The following is a 23,226-nucleotide window of genomic DNA, read 5'->3' on the forward strand; positions in this document are numbered from 1 at the left end:
GGCTACACTGACTCTGACTGGGCCGGTTCGGTTGATGACCGTAAATCTACAGCTGGGTATGTGTTTAGTCTAGGATCTGGAGCTGTTACTTGGACTAGTAAGAAGCAACAGGTAGTGGCTCTCTCCTCAACAGAAGCAGAGTATCGGGGAGCAGTTAAGGCCGCCTGTGAGGCAGTTTGGCTTCGTCGTATGCTTGCAGATATGCATGTTTTTCAGACAGGGCCTACTTCTTTGTTTTGTGATAATCAGGGAGTGCTCAAACTTGCCAAGAATCCTGTCTTTCATGAACGAACAAAGCATGTGGAAACTCACTGCCACTACATTCGACAGCTGGTTGAAGACGGCTCAGTTCAGTTGCACTATGTTCCCACCACAGAGCAGCCCGCCGATATTTTTACCAAACCTCTTGGTCCTGATAAATTTGTAAAATTTCGCGGGTCTATTGGTGTTGTAAATAGATTGAGCATTAAGGGAGGGTATTAGAATATATCTCTATATCTCTATTTAGTAATGCTCAGTCTTTTAGATGTTTCTATTCTTATTCTTTTAGCAGTTTCTTAGATGAAACTGTTTGTTCGATATTCTACATAGAAACCTGATGTTTCTATTCTTGTAAATATCTTTGTATTATCATTGAGCTGTTCGCTCCATGTGAATTAATTCATTCAACATTCTTTTAGATATTACAATTGATGTTAATTTGAAATGTCAAAGTGCACATGGACTTTCCAGACAAAGCCAGATGTAACATCTATATGTTTGTTTTAATCACGAGAAGGATATAAATGTTTTGGAAATGAGATGTATTTTTGGAGTCTGGCTGAAGAAATTATGTAGTTGTAATGTTCAGTCTGGCTAGTGCAATCCTTTTGGGTATCTAGGTTGGAACTGGCCATTCCATCCTTGGACAATAAAACTAAGATTTGTAATAGGCAAAATCAGAAATTGTGAATGTACCCCTAGAAGACAGGAAATAATGAAGGGAACAAATTATGCACTTGTAACGTTCAATCTGGCTAGTGCAATGCTTTTGGGTATCTGGGTTGGAATTGACCATTCCATCCTCAGGCAACAAAATTCAGATTTGTAATAGGTGAAATCAGATAGTGTGAATATACCCCACGAAGAGAACAATATAATGGAAGAAAAAAATGTGAATAAAGGATTGTGATTACCCCAGATAGCTATACGATTACTTTTTATGTCAATGGGATATTGAATAAAGGGAAAGTTGGTTGTTGGCCCATTAAGAAAGTCTAAGCTAATCGTGTAAAGAACCCAAAGAAGTTGGTTGTTGGCCCGTTAAAAAAGTCTAAGCTAGTTGTGTAAAGAACCCAAAGAAGTTGATTGTGATAAAGTAGCCAAAGATGTATTAAACCAATGAAATTGGCAAAATCATAGTGCAGTTGGAAAAGGGAGACATATTATGTACCTAGGAGGCTCTTCTAAATAATCAAGTGGGCACCACAGCTGGTTACCCAAGTGACCTAGTGAATGATAGTTGACCCATATGTAATCTTCAGAACAAGGGTCGGACCATAAATGGAAGGATGCTTGAATTCAAAAAAATAGTTAATCAAAGTGTATAACTATAAGACTTGGAAAAGCTTGCATAACCTTGCTGTTGTCAAGGGCAGACATAGGAGAAGGCACTAGATATCGGATCAAGGGTACAGTTTTACATTAGCAGCTCCCATCTAAAGGGAGAATGAAGGTATCAAATTTCAAGATTCAGTTATTTCAAGTTCTACCAAATTTTGAGTTTCAAGTCCCAGCGTTAACAAAAACAGAGACAAGACAGTTTTTGAAGTTCAATTGTTGTTGACAGCATTCCAAACTCTTGTTTGAGGGGAAACGTTGGAGAAGTGAATCGACGTCCAACTTAATATCAATGTTTATTTTTTATTGTGTGAACTTTATATTAGTAGATATTCATGTTAGTGTTTAATAAACAAATGTAACATTTAGATGTCAAGGTTTAAGTTTAGATGGTTAAACCACCATTAGAAACCTAGGGCCCCATATAATAATTTAATGAAGGACGATGAACTTACGAAAGTGGTATATATAATGCAGGCAGCCTACCTCAGGTTCCAGATCATGTACTTGCTGTAGCATTAATATATCTTACATTTATTATTCTCTCCATATTTATGTGTGTTAATTTTTTATGCACCGTATAAAACCATGCAAATAACTCAATAGGAGTAAACTAGAGGAATTACTAAAGTAAGAACTATTTCACACAAGCAGTTCAGCTAACATAAACTAGGAACTGATACAGAGCAGTTTTGCACAGCATTCTGTCACAGAATCCTGTCAACGTTAAAATATAATAGCTTTCATAAGAAAAGCATAAACTTTAGTAGTTTCTTAAAGCACCCGCTAGTCTATTTTTAGAAATTTTAGCTTACACTATTCTACATTAATCTAAGAATCTTTGTCGACTTTAATTAACCCTATTCTTTGATAGTGAAACAAGGCCCTTGCCATTATCAAACTTATTGGCATGCCTTAAAACTCGAAAGATTTATTTAGATTTAATTGACCTCAGCCTTATATATAACCGAGCACAGTATGAAATGGCATGTTTGGATGAGGAGGTTATCTCAATTTTATTGGATTTAATGAGAAATGAAAAATGGCCCTAATGCATGACTGTTATTATGTTGTTGTTTCCGCCTTCATTCAGACACAAGTTCGGGCTCTTCTGGTGGATTTTAGGGTAAATTTATTTTAGTGGTTTAGGTGGGTTTTACGAACTTGGGGGCAGAAGATCCAGAAAAACACAGAGATGAATTAAACATCACTCCAAGTTTGCGCTAGTATTTACCGTATTCAATTGCAGTAAGAAGTTCATCCTGTTGTTTCGGAGAGAGGAAATTTCTGCACAACCATAGCCCACTTATGCCCTTAACTTCTTCCCACACTGTTTTATCTTCGCTACCACCCTAAATTTCATTTCAAACACAGCAAGTGAAAGCAGAAGTTAAAGAGAAATTGAAAACCAAGATATTGCAGAGACGAAAGAAACAAGTGGAGAGAAATATAATAGAATAACCAACCTCGGGTGGACTAAAATTTACACTATTCGACTTGTCCTCGCTATCGGAATCTCCAAACATGGCCTTCATCAGATCTTTATCTTCGCTGGCACCCTACATTTCATTTCAAACACAGCTAGTGAGAGCAGAAGCTGAAGAGAAATTGAAAACGAAGATATTGTAGAGACGAACAAAACAAGTGTGGACAAATATAATGGAATAACCAACCTCGGCCGGACTAAAATTGACACTATCCGACTCATCCTGGCTATCCGAAACTCCCAACACGGCCTTCATCGGATCTCCTTTATCTTCGCTGCCACCCTACATTTCATGTCGAATAGAGCAAGTGAAAGCAGAAGTTTTAAGAGAAAATTGAAAACGAAGATATTGTAGAGACGAAAGAAACCAGTGTAGACAAACATAATGGACTAACCAACCTCGGCCGGACTAAAATTGACTCTATTCGACTCATCCTCGCTATCGGAATCTCCAAACACGGCCTTCATCGGATCTTCTTTCACGGGGACTTCCATCTTATGTCACCCCGCCGCCCACCCGGTGATAAGACAGATGTTTTTTGTGTGTGAGTACAAGAAATCGGGAAGAGCTAATCAGTCATATATGGGGTATTTAATGTCCTCAGAGCAGCGCGCGACTTAACGCGATAACACGTGGGTAAATTCGGCATTAAATAATATTTGTCCGTTCCCGTCTTATCGGGCTAAGTGGCGTGTTGCTCTGAGGGCATTAAATACCCAATATATGGCTGGTTAGCTCCAGCCCAAGAAATCAGGTGTTTGTGTGTGTGAGTACAAGAAATTAGTGATTAGAGTTATCATTTCAATTTTTCATTAATTTGCACATCATGCACAAAGAAAGTTGTCTTATTTAGTTAGAATAAGCAATTTATTTGGTTTAAAATATCAAAAAATGGAAACCACATAATTGTAGCATGTTATTTTACACCGTAGGTTTCAAAAATCTACAAAGGTAGAGAGCTTGACCACAAAGATCCATTTGCAGTGTTAAAAGCGGATATTGCAACTTATTCGCAGCTAGGTAAAGTCCTTATAGTGGGTGATTTCAATGCTAGGACTGCAAATGAACAAGCTAACATTTTTTGTTGTAAAGATGATTGTGACCCTATTTGGCTTACAGAAGAGAGTAATCATCAATGGGAAAGAATTTCAAAGGACAAGCACTGCAATCTCTTACTTTATGTGGGGCCTTTGATTTAGTCATTTGTAATGGCTTGACTAGATAGACAAAGTCCGGTAATTTCACTTGCAATACTTACAATGGAGCAAGTGTAGTAGATTATGTAATTTGCTCGCATGGTTTGTGTGAGAAAATGGAGGAAGTTTTGATTGGAGATCAACTGTGGGACTTAAAAGTTAAAATCATATCACAATCCAATTTATTTATATTTTTCTTGGACTGGAAAGAAACAATTAGAGTCAAAAATTCAACATGTCCAACAAAACCTCCCACATGGCAGAATTCTTTTGACCCCAGAAAATTGTAATACCTTCAAAATGACGCTAGAGAGACTCTTCGAGAAGGAGAAAATCACAATTCACAGCCTTCATAGTCATGAATTAACACATTTAATTCAATGCGCACTTGCAAAGTGCAAAAGAGCAAAAATTAAGAAGTCTGGAACAAATTGCTTTCTAGTTAATGCTTGGTTTGACGAGGAGTGCAAAAAGGCAAGGAGAATGTGGAAAGAGTCAAGCAAGGATAACATGAAGTTCAAAGCTTACAAGCAGTTATTAAGCAAGAAAAAGTCTGATTTCATGGTTTCAAAGAGGGAAGAACTAATCTTCCTTGGGAAAAATAATCCCTAATTATTTTGGAAGGAGTTTCAACCGAAAAAGATACAAAGTAGAAATAGTATTACAGCTTCTAAATGGTTTGACTATGCAAGACAACTCTATGAACAAGATCCCAAGGGTGACCCTCCCCCCTTAGTCAACACTAATATTGAACTATTCACGGTGCAAGAGGTAGAGATGGGTATCAAGAAGTTGGGTGTTGGAAAAGCAAAAGACTTAGCTGAACTCCAAGCAGAATATCTAAAGTGGGGCTCAAAGATTCTTGCACCTCGCATTACAAAAAATTTCAACAACATCATACAACAAGGGTTCCCCACAGATTGGACAACTAGTTTGGCAATACCTCTTTTCAAGAGTGGTGACGTCAATAATCCCTCCAATTATAGGAACATCATGATAAACCCTTTGTTTGCAAAGTTATTTGGAAGCATGCTAGAAAACAGAATTAGCAAGTAGGTAGAAAAAAGAGATAAGCATGCTAAAGGGCAAGCAGGATTTAGACCTAAACATTCCACAATTGATCATTGTATAACTTTAAAGCACATCATTGAAAAAAGTTTTGGAGAAAAAGGAAGAAGTATTTTGTTGCTTTGTTGATTTCAAAAAAGTGTTTGACTCGGTTCCTAGGGATAAGCTTAGCACAAAATGAAGGAACTTGGGGTTCCTAAACATTTGATAGCAGTTGTGCATAGGGTGTATGAAGAGGTGAAAGTCAAATTTAGAAATTCAACAAGTATTTCTGAAAGTTTCAGAAGCGATATCGGGGTCAAGCAAGGTTGTCCATTGTCTCCTACCCTTTTTTGGTTTATATATCGACAAGCTTGAGGAGTGGTTAAATTCGCAAGGGGGTGATGGTATCTATTTGGGCAAGTTTGTTATAAGGCTTCTTTTGTATGCATATGACCTTGTTCTGATTGTTAAATCGACTCTCGGTTTGCAAGAGCACTTATTATCCCTTGAGCATTTTTGTAAAAGTGTGGGGATGCAAGTCAATATCAGCAAAACGAAAGTAATGGTTTTCTCTAACAAAATAAATCATAACCAACATAAGTTCTACTTTGAAGGCAACATTCTGGAAGAAGTTGCGGATTACAAATATCTCGGAATTGACTTCAACAAAAACCTAAGTTGGAATGGTTGTAGAAAGAAAAGATCTTTGGGGGTTGGAAAGCATTTTATGCTTTACAAAATAGGTGTAGAGACGCAGAGTTATGGGATTGGAAAACCACTCAAACTCTTTTGGGCTTCTAGTGATTCTGGTGATTCTCTATGGTTGTGAACTATGAGCCAGCAATACATCTGACATGCAGTGGAGACAAATTGAGAAAATTCAGAAGCGTTCAATTACAAACAAATTCAAGATTAAAAGTGCAGTTCCATATGTTATCTTGTTAAGTGAAATAGGGACTACTCATATTGAAGCAATTGTTATGGTGTGAGTCATAAGGTATTTAAAAAAATTGAGCAAATGGAAGAGGGTAGATGGTCTAAGATTATCTTTAATGACAAATTGTACAAGAGAAAAAATACTTGGATGCAACAAAATATCAAATGGTTCAGTAAATGGCGTATTTGCTTGAACGCGTGTCCCTTAAACAACAAAGAGATAAAAGCTTTTGTTATGGAAAATTACCACAAGCATACTTGGGAAAAGGAGTTGGGAAGAAAGAAAAAGTAATATTTTGAAGTGTTTAATCCCACTCATAACCATCAACCAAAAGCGTACATAGAGGCCAATATCTCTTGGAGAGCCAAAATTATTATTGCTCAGTTAAGGCTAATTCTCATCAACTTCGTTGTGAAACAGGGCGCTGGAAAAGGCCAAAAGAAGCGTGGGAGGAAAGAGTGTGCATTTTTTGTTCTTTCAAAAAAGTGGAAACAGAAAAACATTTCATTTTAGAATGTGAGGCCTTCAAAGACAATAGAGAAAATTATGCAGATATGATGGTAGTTAATGCTTGGGATAATCTACTTAGCGAGGGGTTTGTCGAGAAACTGGGAGCATTTATTTTGAAGCTTCACAGAAAAAGGGTCGAATACATCAAGCAGATGAGGAAGAAAATTGTCCCATAGGTTATCTTTAGCCTTGTGGACGTTAAAATAATTTCTTTCTTTCTTCTTTCTACATCATAGTGATAGTGGTGAATATTGGTATTCCAATTCTAAAGTATGTTTCAATCCTTAAATATTAGGTGTCTATCGTTATCACTTTGATCTTAAAGGGTGTTTGTAAGGGCAAACATCTTTTTGAATTTTAAAAATTTTTCTTGCAAGTATTTTCATGAAAATGTTCGCAATTTGCTCATTTGTGGAACAATGTTGTAGGTGATAGTGATTCACCCCACCGCGCACCCCGTAGAAGATAGATGGTTGTATGTGAGTCCAAGAAATCAGTGATTAGAGTCCCCATTTCAATTTTTCATTAATTTGAACATTATTATATACATTATATACATCATAGTGATAATGGTGACCATTAGGATTTGAAATCCAAAGTATGTTCAAATTATTCTATCTACTTTATTACATATTTCGCTCAATCCTTAAGGATTAGGTGTCTAACATTCCCACTTTGAATCTGAAGGGGTCTTTGTGAGTTCAAACATCATTTTGAATCTTTTAAATTTCTCTTACAAGTTTTTTAGTGAAAATGTCTGCAATTTGCTATTTGTGGAACAATGTTGTAGGTAAATAGTCTTGGCCTCTACATATGTCGAACCAAAATGATACTTTGTGTGATATGTTTGGTTTGATTGTGAAATTTGGGATTCTTGGCCAATTTAATTGTAGAAGTATTTTCAATCATAAGAGGAGTAGAGTTCACTTGTTTCTCTTGCAAATCTTCAAAAAAATTCCTAAGCCACTCAATCTCCTTGGTTGCTTTTACAATTGCCACATATTTTGCCTTTGTTGTGGAATTTGTTGGAATTGATGATTCGTGTGACCTTTAGGAAACATCTCCTCACCCGAGACTCATAGAATAGCATGAAGTAAACACTCCATTTTCCTTATCTCCATCAAAGTCTGAATCAAAATATCCAATCATGTTGGAGTCATCCACCCATGAATATTTGAGTCCAAAGTCTTGAGTTCCTTGCAAGTACTTTAGAACTATTTTTGCAGTAGACCAATGTTCCTCACAAGGCTTTTGCATAAACTTGGAATGGATTCCAACAACAAATGAAATATCTGGTAGTAGTGATATAGATAAGACTTCCCACAAGTTGTCTATACTTAGTTGCATCTTCAAATTCATTTCATTCTTTAGATGTGAATTTCAAATTTTGTTCTGTTGGAGTGGACAAAGGATTGCATACAACCATGCCAAACTTGTTCAACAATTCTTCAATGTATTTATTTTGATAGAGGAATATATATCTTAAATGTTGGGTCACTTCAATGCCAAAATAGTGATGAAGTTGTCCCAAATATGTCATATCAACTCCTTTCTTCAATTATTTCTATATGGATGCAATATAATTTCCATTGTTCCCTATTATCAACATATCATCTACATATACCACAAGATAGACAATAGTTTTGCCAACTTTCTTGACAAACAAACTTGTATCATCAAGATTAAAGTGTTTGAAATTTAATTTCAGAAGATGCTCAGTCAAATTTTCACACTAGGTTCACAGTGCTTGTTTAAGGCCATACAAGGATTTGATGAGTTTACATTCTTTTAGTTCTTGACCCTTTAAAGCAGAACCTTCTAGTTGAGACACAAAAACATTTTCTTTCAAGTCTTCTTTCAAGAAAGTAGTCTCTACATCCATATGATGGAATTTCCATCCATTCTCAGTTACTAAGGCAAAGAGAGTTCGAATGGTGGCTCATTTTGTTGTGAAGGCAGAAATATCTTCACAAGTGTCACCTTCTTTCTATGCAAATCATTTTGCCACGAGCCTTGCTTCGTGTTTTTCTAGTGAGCCATATGATTTATACTTTTTCTTAAAGACCTACTTGCAGCCAATTAGTTTGGTTCCAAATGGAGGGTCCACCAACTTCCATGTTCCATTATTTATGAGAACACCATACTCCTCTTGCATTGCTTCTTTCCATTCATCATGAGAAGCAACTTCTTTGAAGGAATTTGGTTCAAAATTAGTAGAAAATTTTAATTTAAAATCATAAGAAACATTCATATCATCAACTGAATCAGAATCATCTACATTACCTCCGTTTTGTCTTGTGGAATTTCTAGTTCCTATCTTTCCAACCTCATCATGATGAACACTTTCAACTGTTTTAATGAGCCATTTTGGAGGACCTTTCTGAGATGGTCCAAGCTGCTTTGTTAATGGTCAAAGCTACTTTTTTTTTCTTTCTCATATGAATAAGTGGTTGGAACTTCATGAGGGGGAGAGAGTTCTTTAGAAGAAGATTCCATAGATTGATCTAGGATAGGGATCCTCCCTTTAAGATGTGGAATCTCATTATCAAATTCATGATAAGTTTTTGCGTGACTAAATCTAGCCAAACGATCAAGCTGCATGTTATGAAACCAGCTCAAGAAAAGATAGAAAAGATAGATCAACGCCTTAGAATTCAGCCTCTTCGAGGGGGCAACCTCCTTTACATTACATAAATGAACAATTCTTGGATGATACAAATGACAAAACCTCCTTTCTATATATAGGAGTCTAAGGAGTCACAATATAATCCAGCCGACCTAACAATAATAATATAAAGCCACAAAAATAAAAATAGAGGGATTCTATGGGGCACAGAAATAACAACATGGGGGTAATAGGGGCACAACAATATAAATAAGGGGTATAACTACAATAGTAATGGGGTAATCACTAGTATTATAGGGACCCAACATGCCCCTCTCCTTCAAAAAAGTGTTGTCCTCAACGCTTGAGTAGTTCTGGATACTTCTGCATAAAATTCTCATCCTCCCATGTGGAATCTTCAGCGGATAAGTTCTTCCACTTGATAAGATACTCTGAAATTGATCGATTTCGTAGCTGTCGAGTTCTTGTTTCTGTGACTGCTTCCGGTTCCAATATAATTTTTCCTTCCTCGTCAAGTTCTGGCAATATTGTTTGAACTGGGAGCTTGTCGCCTATAACCTTCTTTAAACATGAAACATGGAAAACTGGGTGCAATCGAGAAGCTGCAGGAAGCTCCAATTTGTATGCCATAGTACCAATCTTTTGCAACACCTTGTACGGACCATAATACTTTGGTGATAATTTATTATCCTTCTTAGCTTGCTTTAGGGACATTTGCTTATATGGTTGTAGCCGTAGGAATACCCAATCACCTACATCAAAACTTCTTTCACTGCGATGTTGATCTGCCTGTTGTTTCATTCTATTTTGTGCCAACACGAGGTTATCCTTTAAGAGTTGGAGGACTTGTTGTTGATGTTCGATGTGATGTTCCACTGCCTGAACCTTAGAATTTTCTCTTAAATATGATGTGATGGATGGTGGTTGATACCCATAAAGTGCCATAAATGGGGTCATTTTTGTTGCTGTATGGAAGGAAGTGTTATACCACCATTCAGCCAGAGGCAACCATTTGACCCATTGTGTCTGTTTATCAGATACAAAGCAACGAAGATATCCTTCCAAACATTTGTTTACTATCTCAGTTTGCCCATCAGATTGAGGATGATAAGATGAGCTATGAGCTAACTGAGTACCAAGACAAGAAAATAATTCTGTCCAAAAATTTCCAGTGAAAATGGGATCTCTGTCACTTACAATAATCTTTGGGTTTCCATGTAGCTTTTGAATTGTTTCCATAAATGCAGTAGAAACTGTACTGGCTTTAAATGGATGTGATAATGCACAAAAGTGTGCATACTTGGTAAGTCTGTCAACTACCACCATGATGACACTCTTTCCCTCAGACTTGGGTAAACCTGTGATAAAATCCATTGAAACCTCCTCCCAACGTTGGCTTGGAATGGATAAAGGTTGTAATAGACCCGGTGTCTTAATTGTTTCAACTTTATTTTGTTGGCAAACCAAACATTCCGCCACAAACTTTTGAATATCTGATTTAAGGCCATCCCAAAAAAATTCCTTCTTAACCCTGTGGTAAGTTTTTAAAAATCCTGAGTGCCCTCCTAAGGGAGAAGTGTGCAATTCCATAAGAATCTTTTGTTTTAGCTGGGAATTCTTACAGAGGTATAAGCGATCTTTGTACCATAACGAATCATTTTGTCAGCTAAATGTATCAGACGTACTGGAATCTTGTTGTAGCTTTCGAATAAGTGCCCACACTTCTTCGTCATTCTTCCATTCCTCCCTTGCTTCGTTTATCCAATCTGGTTGGATAATAGAAATGGCGCACAACAATGCTTCCACATCCTCATCCTTTCTTGAGAGTGCATCTGCCACCACATTTTGCTTCCCTTTTTTGTAGATGATTTCAAAGTCATAACCCAACATCTTTGTGACCCACTTTTGTTGCTCTTCAGAGGATAATCTTTGTTCTAAAAAGTATTTAAGGCTATCATGATCCGTTTTTACCTTGAAGTGTCTTCCCATTAGGTAGGGTCGCCATTTCTTAAGTGCATGGAGTATTGCCAACATTTCCTTCTCATAAATAGCTTTGCTTAAAAACTTTCCCTTGATTGGACGACTTTCAAAAGCAATGGGTCTTTCATCTTGCATTAGAACAACACCAATTCCATTTCCTGAAGCATCACATTCCACAATAAAGGTTTTTGTGAAGTCCGGTGTAGCTAAGACCGGTGCTTGGCACATTGCCTCTTTAAGATGTTCAAAGGCCTTTGTTGCTTCCGGAGTCCATGAAAATGCATCTTTCTTCAATAATGTTGTTAGAGGTGCTGCTATTCTCCCATAATTCTTAACAAACTTGCGATAATACCCTGTCAACCCAAGAAATCCTCGCAGATGCTTTATGGATGTGGGGATTTTCCATTCCTTAATGGCTTTAATTTTGCTAGGGTCTACCTTAACTCCTTCATGAGATACAATATGACCCAAATATTCCACCTCCTGGACTCCAAAGAAACATTTGGATCTTTTTGCATATAATTGTTTCTCCTCCAATAGTTGTAGCACCCTGTCAACATGTTCAACATGATCCTTCCAAGACTTGTTGTAGATTAGTATATCATCAAAAAATACTAACACAAATTTTCTAAGGAATGGTTTGAAAATTGAATTCATCAAACCTTGAAATGTTGAAGGTGCATTGGTAAGGCCAAAAGGCATGACCAAAAATTCATAATGACCCTCATGAGTTCTAAATGTCGTTTTCGGAATGTCTTCAATCTTCATTCTGATTTGATGATATCCCGAACGAAGATCCAACTTGGTGAAGTAAATTGATCCATGCAATTCATCCAGTAATTCATCAATGACAGGAATGGGGAACTTATCTTTAATAGTGAGCTTGTTGAGCTCCCTATAATCCGGACACATGCGCCATGATCCATCCTTCTTGTGCACCAATACTACTGGAGCAGAGAAAGAACTTTGACTTGGTTGAATTATACCAGCCTCTAGCATTTCTGCAACCATACGTTCAATTTCACTTTTTTGGACATAGGGATATCTGTACGGCCTGATGTTTGGAGGAACACTTCCTGGAATCAGATGAATAGCATGATCATGATCACGCATAGGTGGGAGACCTTTGGGAGTCTCAAATACCTTGGAATGATTGTCCAGGACTTTTTGGAGATCTGGAGAAATAGATGATTCCGATGTGGAAACATCTAGCGAACATAATTGTGCAATTACACCTCTTTGCTCCTTTTTTAGAAGCTTTGTCATACCATTAGAGCTGATTATCTTTCCTGGTTTCCCTGCAATACCCCTTAATTCAACTTCCTTTCCTTCCGTAGAAAATTTGATGAAAAGTTCTTGAAAATTAAAAGCTATTGTACCCAAGGATTGTAGCCATTGGACTCCTAGTACAACATCAGCACCTCCCATTGGAATGGAAAGCATTGGGCTAGTCAATACATATTCTCCCATGGATAGCTTGATATTATGGCACTTTCCAGAGCAATTTATTGTTCCTCCATTTGCAATCATCACTTGACACTCTGGTGCTGGATATAGGAAGCAATTCAATTCTTTTGCTACCCTACAATGAATAAAATTGTGGGTGCTTCCTGAATCAATCAACACTATTACCTTTTTCTTCTTGATTTGTCCTTCTATCTTGATGGTTTGAGGAGTGGTAATTCCCGCCAATGCATTACAAGATATGGTCGGATTTATTTGTTCTTCATCTAGGCTTTGTTCCTGGAGTATATCTTCTTCTTTTGACCTTTCTTGCTCCTTTTCTTCTTCCTCTTCACAATCTATGTAGAATAATTTCTTCTCAGCACACTTATGACCTTTAGTGTATTTGCTATCACAACTGTAACAAAGCCCTTTTGCTCTTTTTTCTTCCAATTGTTGTGGTGTCAACCTTATAGGTTGTGGAAGACTAGGGGCAACAACACTTCCGTCTTTATAGTTGTGAGTGGTATGCTTCCTGGTTGCCATAATTTTGCTTTCCATTTTTCTTGCTAACCTGAATGCCTTCTCTAATGAATCAGGTTCCCAAAGGCGAACATCATGTTGGATATTATCCTTTAAAGACCCTATGAACACATCAATCCTATGCTCCTCTGGAATATCTTTTACCCTTATGTTCAATTTTTGGAACTCCTCAATGTGCTCCATTACTGAACCCTTTTGTTTGAGACTTATCAATTGGCTAAAAAAAGTGTTGCTTTTTGTATCTTCATAATGTGCTATCAATTCTTCCGTAAAAATTGCCCAAGTGATAAATTGTTTACGAGAGCAAAGCCATTGATACCATACAAACTGATTTGGTTCCAAATATACAGTTGCCATACGTACCTTTTGTGTGTTTTGCACATTATTGAGATCGAAGAATTGCTCCATCTGTAATATCCATGTGGCGGGATCCTTGCCATCAAACTTCCTCATATCGATTTTTGGAATATGGTGGGTCTTCGATCCAACATTAGTGTCTATGGAATCATGATTAACATTTCTTTGTTCACATCATGAGTTTCCTTTACAACCTTTTCACCATTAGTAAGTATTTCTTGTAGAAAATTTGTCAAATCTGTCTTCAAATCTGCCATGTCTGTCTTCAAATCTGTCTTCAAATCTGCCATGTCTCTCTTCAAATCTGTCTTTGAATCATCCATCTTAGCTTCCATGCCCTTTATCTTAGATTCCACGCCATTTATCTTAGATTCCACGCCATTTATCTTAGCTTCTGTTAGCTTTTGTGAGCGTGACATTTGTTGCACTTGTTCTTGTAATTTTGATATATCATGTAGCATTTCTTCCTTTCTTCATGAGTCATGCTAGAGCTTTCAGGTTCCTTACTAGGTGTTTGCATTTTCTTTCCTCGGGGCATCAGTTACCGATAATAATGCTTTACTATGCCCTTTGAATTCCATTAAACCAAGCTTACACAAAAATTTAAAAAAAACTACACACCTTTTTTCACTTTATAGAAGCCTGATATTGAATCTGATGTATCTCTGTAATTTTGGATCATCCAGTTCTGAAATTGCAACTTGTAGTAGCCTTCTGCGTCCTCTTTCCAATGCCACAAGTCTGACCCAAATTGGATTCTCCAAGGAAGAGTTATGTGAAATCTCCCACAGTGACTTGCTTTTAGACTAGTTCAGTAGAGCGAACTTGTACGACGTGCCACGAGTCACTGTTTCAACCTTTGAATCTGAAACACTCATACAAGAAACTACAGTTCGTCCTCTTTCTGTACCTTCTTACGAAATTTCAATCTGATCCCCAGAGAGAAAGTTATGACATTTTCCCCAGGTCACCTGTTTTGAATGTAATTCAGGAGTCTGCAAAAAGACCAACTTCCTCAGATCATATCTCCGCAAATATCGCGCGAAAAGCTCTGAAATTTGGACCCAAGGTTCAGCGCGATTTCTTCTCAAATGGGTTTTTTTTTGCGACTTCTGAAACGTCACAGAAAAAAAGTTATAGCGAAAATGCCACGATGACCTGTTTGGAGCAGCGAAACCCTAGAATCCAAAGCTCTGATACCAAATGTTATGAAACCAGCTCAAGAAAAGATAGAAAAGATAGATCAACGCCTTAGAATTCAGCCTCTTCGAGGGGGAAACCTCCTTTACATTACATAAATGAACAATTCTTGGATGATACAAATGACAAAACCTCCTTTCTATATATAGGAGTCTAAGGAGTCACAATATAATCCAGCCGACCTAACAATAATAATATAAAGCCACAAAAATAACAATAGAGGGATTCTAAGGGGCACAGAAATAACAACATGGGGGTAATAGGGGCACAACAATATAAATAATGGGTATAACTACAATAGTAATGGGGTAATCACTAGTATTATAGGGACCCAACACTGCAACTCAACAATATTGTCAGTCTTGGAAGATTCAAGAAAAATCACATCTCTAGAAAATATAAACTTCTTATTTACCTCATCATAGAGATGATATGCTTTGGTGGTATCTGAATACCCCAAGAAGATATACTTTTGATTCCTTGCATTAAGTTTGCTTCTTTGTTCCTTAGGAATCAAAGCATAGCAGTTGGAACCAAAGATCTTGAGATGCCTTATCGAATGAATGTGCCCATACCACATTTCATAAGGAGCCTGGTTTTTTAGAGCATGAGATGGACATCAAATTTTTTATATATACTACACATAGAACTGCATCAGCCCAAAACATTAGCTTTACCGTTTTGAAAAACATCATTGAACAATGGAGGGGTGTTAACCTTGACGTAGGGTCAGGTACGAAAGAGTAGTTTGATATAATGGAGGTGGGGTCATGACATATATTAATATATTTTAATATATGCGGGTTTATATTAAATGGGTTTGGGATTAATATATATGCGGGAGTTATTTTAATTCAAACAAGTTAGAAATCATCAAAGAAAAGCGGAAATGTAAGACATGATATTCATAAACCAAGAGCAAAGCAAGGAACACTCAACCATTCCAAAAGAATCAAAAGCAACAGCTAATCTCTGATACAAAAGCCAGAATATGAGGATTCCAAAAAACCATAAATCTCTCAATTGACTGTGATAGAGGTTGTTTGGCCATGACCAACCTCTTCTTATAAATAAAACTCAATTGTTTCTGTTAAAAAAAAACATCATTGAACAAACCATATTTAAGATAGTCCTCATCCTTTCAGCTACACCATTTTGTTGAGAATTGTATGGTACATTTGTTTGATATTGCATCCCATGTTGGCAAAGATAGTTTTCAAATTCACCAGAAGTATATTCTTTTCCATTATCAATACGATGAGAGTCAATGTGTGATTGTACATCATTTTGAATCCATGCATTAAAGTTTTTGAAAGTTTCAAAAGATTATGATTTACTTTTCAACAAATATACCCAACGCATCATGGTGTAATCATCAACAAAAATCATGATATATTTGTTTCCATTTTCTTAATTAAAAGGCGTAGGTCCAAACAAATTAGAATGAATCAATGCAAGCTTTGTAAGTGCTCTGGAAGTAGAATCATGAAAATGATATTTGTTATGTTTTCCTAGGATACAAACATCACTTTGCTTTAGTTTCCTTGGAATAGTTGGAAAACTATAAACACCATTTCTTTTTAGCAAACGAATATTATCATAATTAAGATGTCCAAATCTTGCATGCCACTGGATGGTAATATACATTCATTGTACTGAGAACTATATGAAGAGTTTTGTGCATGATCAAATGTTCTTTGTGACTTTAGCAATCTTTTCTCCTCTAGTCCAGTCATGGTGATTGTGTTGTTTGATGTTTTTCTTATCTCAAATTTTCCATCAAACATGTGAATGGAGTGTCCTTGTTAGCAAATGTGAACAAGGGACAACAAGTTTATCTTCAACTCTAAAGGGTAGAGTACATCATGCAAAAGAAAGTCAAGTTATCCAAGCAGTTTATTCCTAATGGTGCCAAGTCTAAATGGCTTGAGACTTGAGTTGTCTACAAAGTATACTGCTTCATCTACATTGTCAATGGAGTCTTCAAAGAAGTCTTTTTGGAAGGTCATGTGGTAGGTTTCACCTATATCAAGAAACCATGCATCTTTCTAAGAAGTAAATGAATTATGAAACATATCTTCAGTTGCTCAAATATTACAATTGGCAACAATATAATGAGAAAATTCAAGTGCTTTACCTTTTGTTGAATCAAGTGTTTTACCTTTGTCTTATTTGTGTTATTTCTTGGTTCTTTCCCAAGGTATTTTGTATTTGGATGCATCATATTCATCTCTATTACAATGAATATAATGGAGTTCAAGTTTTCCTCCTTGATGATATCTACCCCCCTATCCATGTTGTTCTCCTTCCATGTCCTCTTCTACCACCTCTTCCTTTAGAAGAATATTGTGAATGATTCTTTTGTTTATCTGCAAGGCACATAGCTTCTTCAAGTAACTGAGAAGCTCTTCCTCTTCTCAGAAGCTTCCTCCTATCTGCCAACTTCTTCGCAAGAGGGTCAAAAATAATGTCCATGATTTGGGCAGTAGCTTGTAAGGTTTCAAGATAGTGAGAATATGTAGGATAGAGGGCCTTGACAAAGGTTGTGAGAGGGATGTCCATTTTAATTCTAGTGGCTTCTACATTGTGCATGAAAACTCTAATTTTTGGAGCTAGGGCCAGGGGCCTGTTGTAACCCAAAATTTGCAGGGCAAAATTTTTACCAAGGACAAAGTTTGTTATTGTTGGTTGAGCATTAAAATTGCAACATGTTCCATATGTTCAAGAGAATATCTAGGGCTTTCTTCAAAATTACTTTGTGCATCATAAAATATCTTGATAAATATAATAGTGAGAAGCCATTGATCACAATCATAAAAGCTCCAATGTATCTTCTAAGAGATTTGATAGCATTAAAGATGAGAGAATCCACATTGGGAATATTTATTTTTCTAATATAAATGAAATCACATGACAATCTTACATGCAACCACGGGCTACGCAAGTATCTACACCACTTGCAAACACAAGGAAATGCATTGGCATTGACAAGTAGTAGTTGCAAGGTTTGACAAGTTTTATGTATCAAAATGCCAATTTAATGAGCATTTCATTACTCTAGAAATACAAGATAGATCCTCCTGAAATTGAATATAATAGGTTGCAAAGTGTCTCTCTCCATTAGCGCATGGAATCCCTATTTATGGCCTCCAGTAATCAAGAAATAGGGAACTCATTTTAGGCATTGAGGAAATTGGTTCTAGTAAAGGGGTCTGGTGCCATGCTCTAGAGACAAGCTAATGCACTGGAAACATGATTTAAGGCATCCACATCCACTATTACAAGTATGTAGAATGTATTGGGATTTAATGATGTGTTGTAGTATGCTTTTTGTGAGTCAATATGGAATGCAGATCTTGAAAATTCCTCTAAAATTTTGAATTTGTGGCATTACCCTGTCATGGAGGAAAGAGATCTCATAAACTAGCGAGTTTCTTTTACACTCAATTATTCAACAAGATAGAAGTTTGGGTGAAATTTTAGATTTCGCCCTAATACAAGAAGGGGATCATTTGGCAATCTTAAAGGAGCTATGTGAATTTAGAGAATGGAAGAAGGCCTTAGATGTGTTTGAATGGATGAGAAACCATGAAGGTCACAAGTCAAATGCACAAGCAATTGCAGTCATGATCAAGGTTTTAGGCATAAATGCACAATGCTCTAAAGTAACTGATTTGTTTCATAATATTTTATTAGAAGGTTATCCTATGAATGCCTATGCCTCTATTTTTAAATTTCTACTTATTCCCAGAATGGTATGTACAAAGAAGCGATCTCTTTGTTTAAGAGAATGGCGAAAGGTGGATATGAACCGAATGTTGTCACCTACAATGTAATGCTTGATGTATACGACAATATGAAAAATTCTTGGACCAAAGTTGTATCACGTTTGAAGGAGAAGAACGAGGATAAACCAAGCACTTGACACAACATAAAAAATGATTGGAAAAAGAACCTTGAAGAGTATTTGCAAAGCAATTACATCGGTTCACTACAAGGAAAATACCTTCTAGCAGAGGTTATAACAGAGGTTTTTAGTGTTATACAATTGGCAAAAATTGTAAAAAAAACATCTGCTTGGGATAGCGGAGGTTTTAAGGGAACTTCATTACAACTGAAAAAAATGTGGGTTTTTTTTTTTTTTTTAATGGAAAAAGTAGCATCGGTGCGTTACATACATAAAAGCACCAGACGACATACATAACTAAAAGCATCGAGACATTGAATGCAAAGAATATCGGTGCGTAATATATACCACAATGGTGCTAAGAGACAAAAAATCCCTGGGGCATGACACCAGGGAATGCAAATAATAATTGTTGTGTCGATGTTTTTTTTTAACTTGCAGTGTTGATGCGTATCATTAGTATAAAGGCCATGGTGCGTTAGTTATACAAAAGGACGGGTGTTTTATTTTTCATGCAACACCGGGCTGGAAATACTATTTTGTAGGATTAAGGAGTTAGTTATATGAAACCGCTGTTGCATTAAGAATTACAATGCACCGGGGCGTTAATCTCAAATAGGATTGGCGCTTGAAGTGATAAACGCATCGGTGCTCTCGTTTTCTTAAGAGATAGAGCATGCAAAAAGATGTCACCGCGGTGATTTTATATAGCATAATGCACCATTGTTTTTTTATGTTATAGACGTGCTAGTTTTCTGAATGATATTTTTCTCTTTTTTTTGAAAAGATCGACTTGTGACAGTGCAATTATTGTCATTTTTAAAATCCGCTATTCATCGAAAAATTGACATATATCTTATAATAGTATCCATATAAATTGAAATTTGATTAGTGCATTTGTATATGATGTCTGGATTAATTTGTTATATTATCATATTTTGCATCTCTTAATTATAATATTTAATCAACGGGGAATGGAAGGGCCCTCCAGATGTCCATTATGTATATCAGAGGAAGAAACAGCTGAACACCTGTTGCTGCTGTGCCCCTTTGCCAAGGAAGTCTGGAAAGGGGTCCTGAGTTCAAGGGCGGACAAGATTGAGCTACCAAGAAGTGTGCCATCCCTGTTCTACGAGTGGGCCAAGCTTCCTCCAATCTGCACCAACAATAAAAACCTCCTTAGGACTGCTTGGATGTGGACCCCTAAATACATATGTTGGAAATTATGGCTGGAAAGGAACAACAGAATCTTCAGAGGAGAAATCTGCACTGTAAACAATGTTATATCCAAAATTAAAGCTTTATTGGGAGAGACTTTGGAAGCTAAGCCAACCCTAAGGAATGAAGTAAAGCTAGACAATGAGGAGGAGCTGTGGCTAAAAGAAATCGTTCCAAATAATCAACCCATCCCTACTATTCCAACCACTTGCCATGCTAAGTGGGAAATCCGTATGGAAGAACAGGAATTTCTAAAGTGGAGATCGGCACTAGATGACCATTGTCTTTTCTTCGACGGGGCCTCTAAAGGCAATCCAGGAGCTGCGGGTGGAGGTGGAGTGCTGCTGAAACCTGATGGGTCTACTTTACTCAAGTACCATTGGGGTCTGGGAATCGAATCAAATAATAGAGCTGAGGCTCTAGCTTTGTGGCAGGGGCTGACTCTGGCTCTAAAACAGAACATTCAAACATTGACGGTCTTCGGAGACTCTCGGCTCATCATTCAAGCAATGAAATCTCCTTCGAATCAGTGGCAGATTCATTTAGGCCGAATTCTAAAGAAAATAAGACCCATGCTGGCTAAGTTTCAGAAAATCTCCTTCTACCACATTATGAGGCAGCTGAATTCTCAAGCTGATTTTGAAGCCAACCTTGGAGCTGCCAGAAGCCAAAGAACCCTATCAGTCAATTTGGAAGATTCTCTCTGCATCATCCCATAATCGGATTAACCAGTAATTCTGTTTTAACACAGAAAACCCAGAATTTGCTTGCTGGAAATGGTGTTCCAGCAACACAGTTATTTTATCAGTTGCTGAAACTGGTGTTTCAGCAACGCCGCTCGTGGTGTTTCAGCAACGCAAAATTTTGACGTCAGGCTCTGTACATTCAATCGGACAGCTGCCCATTTCGCACGGCTCTTTCTGCTCCAGGGGAAATTGCTTTGACAAAATACTCAAGCTGATTTTGAAGCCAACCTTGGAGCTGCCAGAAGCCAAAGAACCCTATCAGTCAATTTGGAAGATTCTCTCTGCATCATCCCATAATCGGATTAACCAGTAATTCTGTTTTAACACAGAAAACCCAGAAATTTGCTTGCTGGAAATGGTGTTTCAGCAACACAATTATTTTATCAGTTGCTGAAACTGGTGTTTCAGCAACGCCGATCGTGGTGTTTCAGCAATGCAAAATTTTGACGTCAGGCTCTGTACATTCAATCGGACAGCTGCCCATTTCGCACGGCTCTTTCTGCTCCAGGGGAAATTGCTTTGACAAAAATCAAGGCGTTGGAAGGTTAGAATGAAGACTAGAGATGGAAAACGATTTTCATACTCCCAAGTGGAAATAGCTCATATCCGATTCGCTCCTCTGGCAACAGAGTTAGAGGAAGGCTCCAGAAAGGCATACTCAGGTTGTCAGAATCAGCTGGTAACATCAAGGTAAAGAACCATCCGGCAGAGATACAGCGTTGCTTCTCCAAAAGACGACCCTGAATCAAAGATTGATCATGGAATCGTGGACTTCATGAACTCAGAGAGAAATGAAATTGAGAAACTCAATCCAATGTAAATGCAAGCGGCAGCTGTTTTGCCGCCTTTTAAATAAAAATCTAACCGTTAAAGTCAAAAAAAAAAAAATTATAATATTTAATCATCCATATATTTAATGAGTGGTGTAACATTTCACAATGACATTGGATAACACAATAGAATAAATTAGAATGTATTTCATTATACACCAATAAGAGGCTCTTTGTCATACGAAATGGGATTGTTATTGGTAACCCCTTGTCTATCAATTGGGACACTATATCCATTACATTAAACAAAATCTTTGATTTTCACAGACAATTATTTTAGAAAATACAAAGGTTGCATTGATATCCAAATCGATCATCATTCTTCGCTGGAACTGCTTTCACTACTCGAGCTACTATCATGAATTGCGTTCTTTGGAAGAATGTTTTGTTGATTGCATCGACTGTTTTCGTCTTCTTGATTTTGTTCCATCTGCAAACATAAAAATAAAGTGTAATGAGTGTATCTGCATTGGTGAGAATAATGAAAAATGAAATAAACAATATACATCAATGTAAATCGAATAGCAATGTACTAGAGCAAGAAGTGACTCATAAATTGTGCACATGGTTTCAAAACCAAGTCTCATGCCTTGTTGCAACAAGTCTTTTGTTGGCGTAGTTCCATACTTTGTTTCCTGCATGTTTTAAACCCCATTATAAATCATAGATTTAATATAAAGGATTTTTTTGTTCTATTAATTATAAACTTAGAGAAGTAAAACAACATAGATACTTACAAATTCCACAATTAATTTTTGATATGCCAACATATACTCACAACCCTTATTTAACCCAATGTCAATCAATTATTCCGATGGCTCTTCTTTGTATGTTAGCACCTATTTCAAGACATTTAAGGATGGTTGTTGTAAATTAAACAACTTAAAATATACAAAAATGAAACCTTGAGGTGTTATATGGAAATATTAACAATTACTCACGAACTTTGAAATCAAGCATTTTCTTCCCTGTTGTCCTGTTTTATGAGCTGAATGAATTCCATCTTGTTTTCTTTTCTACAAGAAAATACTTGAAAAATAATATTTAATGCTAAATTATTTTTTTATATGTAAAAATTCAATCATGATTACATACATTTTGAAGCACATGTTTATTGAGATGGCTCCTCCTATGATGCATTTATGTCCATTTCTTTGACCATCTCCTTCTACACTTTTTTGGACATTTCTACTAGCATGTTTTGCATATCAGTGCGTTGATCATTTTGGATTTTCACAATCTTCCTAAAAAAAATAATAAACTATTTTTATAATGATATCTGAAAATTAAATATAACAGAATCGATATTAATAAATGAATGGTTTGTAGTAATATATACACATAATTCTAGAAAATCATTTTATATAATTAGGAATATTACCATTTGAATGATTCTTTCTTGTTGTTGTATGTTTTTGTTATTGCAAGTCTCACATGTCTCATTGACCATTGCTCTAGAAATTCTTCCCGTAGTTTAGATATAATTTGGTTCTTAGAATCATTGGATTGATTATGTATTGTAAGTGGAAAGTACGTTTATATGTCCATTCCACTAGATCTATCATAGTTCTGTACAAAAAAAATTCCCCTTTCATTA

At 36.6% G+C, this 23,226-nt stretch overlaps 1 protein-coding gene across 3 annotated transcripts in view; it reads right to left on the reverse strand.

The window, feature by feature from the left end:
* The window catches only part of LOC149141951 (2-oxoglutarate (2OG) and Fe(II)-dependent oxygenase superfamily protein), a 137,038-nt gene extending 133,393 nt beyond the window's left edge, over positions 1-3,645 (reverse strand). Inside the window, exons 1-4 of one of the 3 annotated variants that reach the window (XM_089446817.1) lie at positions 3,485-3,645; positions 3,273-3,368; positions 3,066-3,158; positions 2,834-2,951 (exon numbers count right to left, since the gene is read on the reverse strand). In XM_089446817.1, coding sequence (XP_089302943.1) covers positions 2,834-2,951; positions 3,066-3,158; positions 3,273-3,368; positions 3,485-3,580 — 403 coding nt within the window. In that variant the 5' untranslated portion in view covers positions 3,581-3,645. The remainder of the gene's footprint in view (positions 1-2,833; positions 2,952-3,065; positions 3,159-3,272; positions 3,369-3,484) is intronic. The other 2 variants (XM_089446815.1, XM_089446816.1) reach the window with 2 other exon arrangements.
* Positions 3,646-23,226: the final 19,581 nt, after the last annotated feature.

Source organism: Pinus tabuliformis, chromosome X, assembly GCF_031772625.1.
Source record: "Pinus tabuliformis cultivar Carrire ecotype Pingquan chromosome X, CPIR1, whole genome shotgun sequence".
NCBI classification, from domain to species: Eukaryota; Viridiplantae; Streptophyta; class Pinopsida; order Pinales; family Pinaceae; genus Pinus; species Pinus tabuliformis.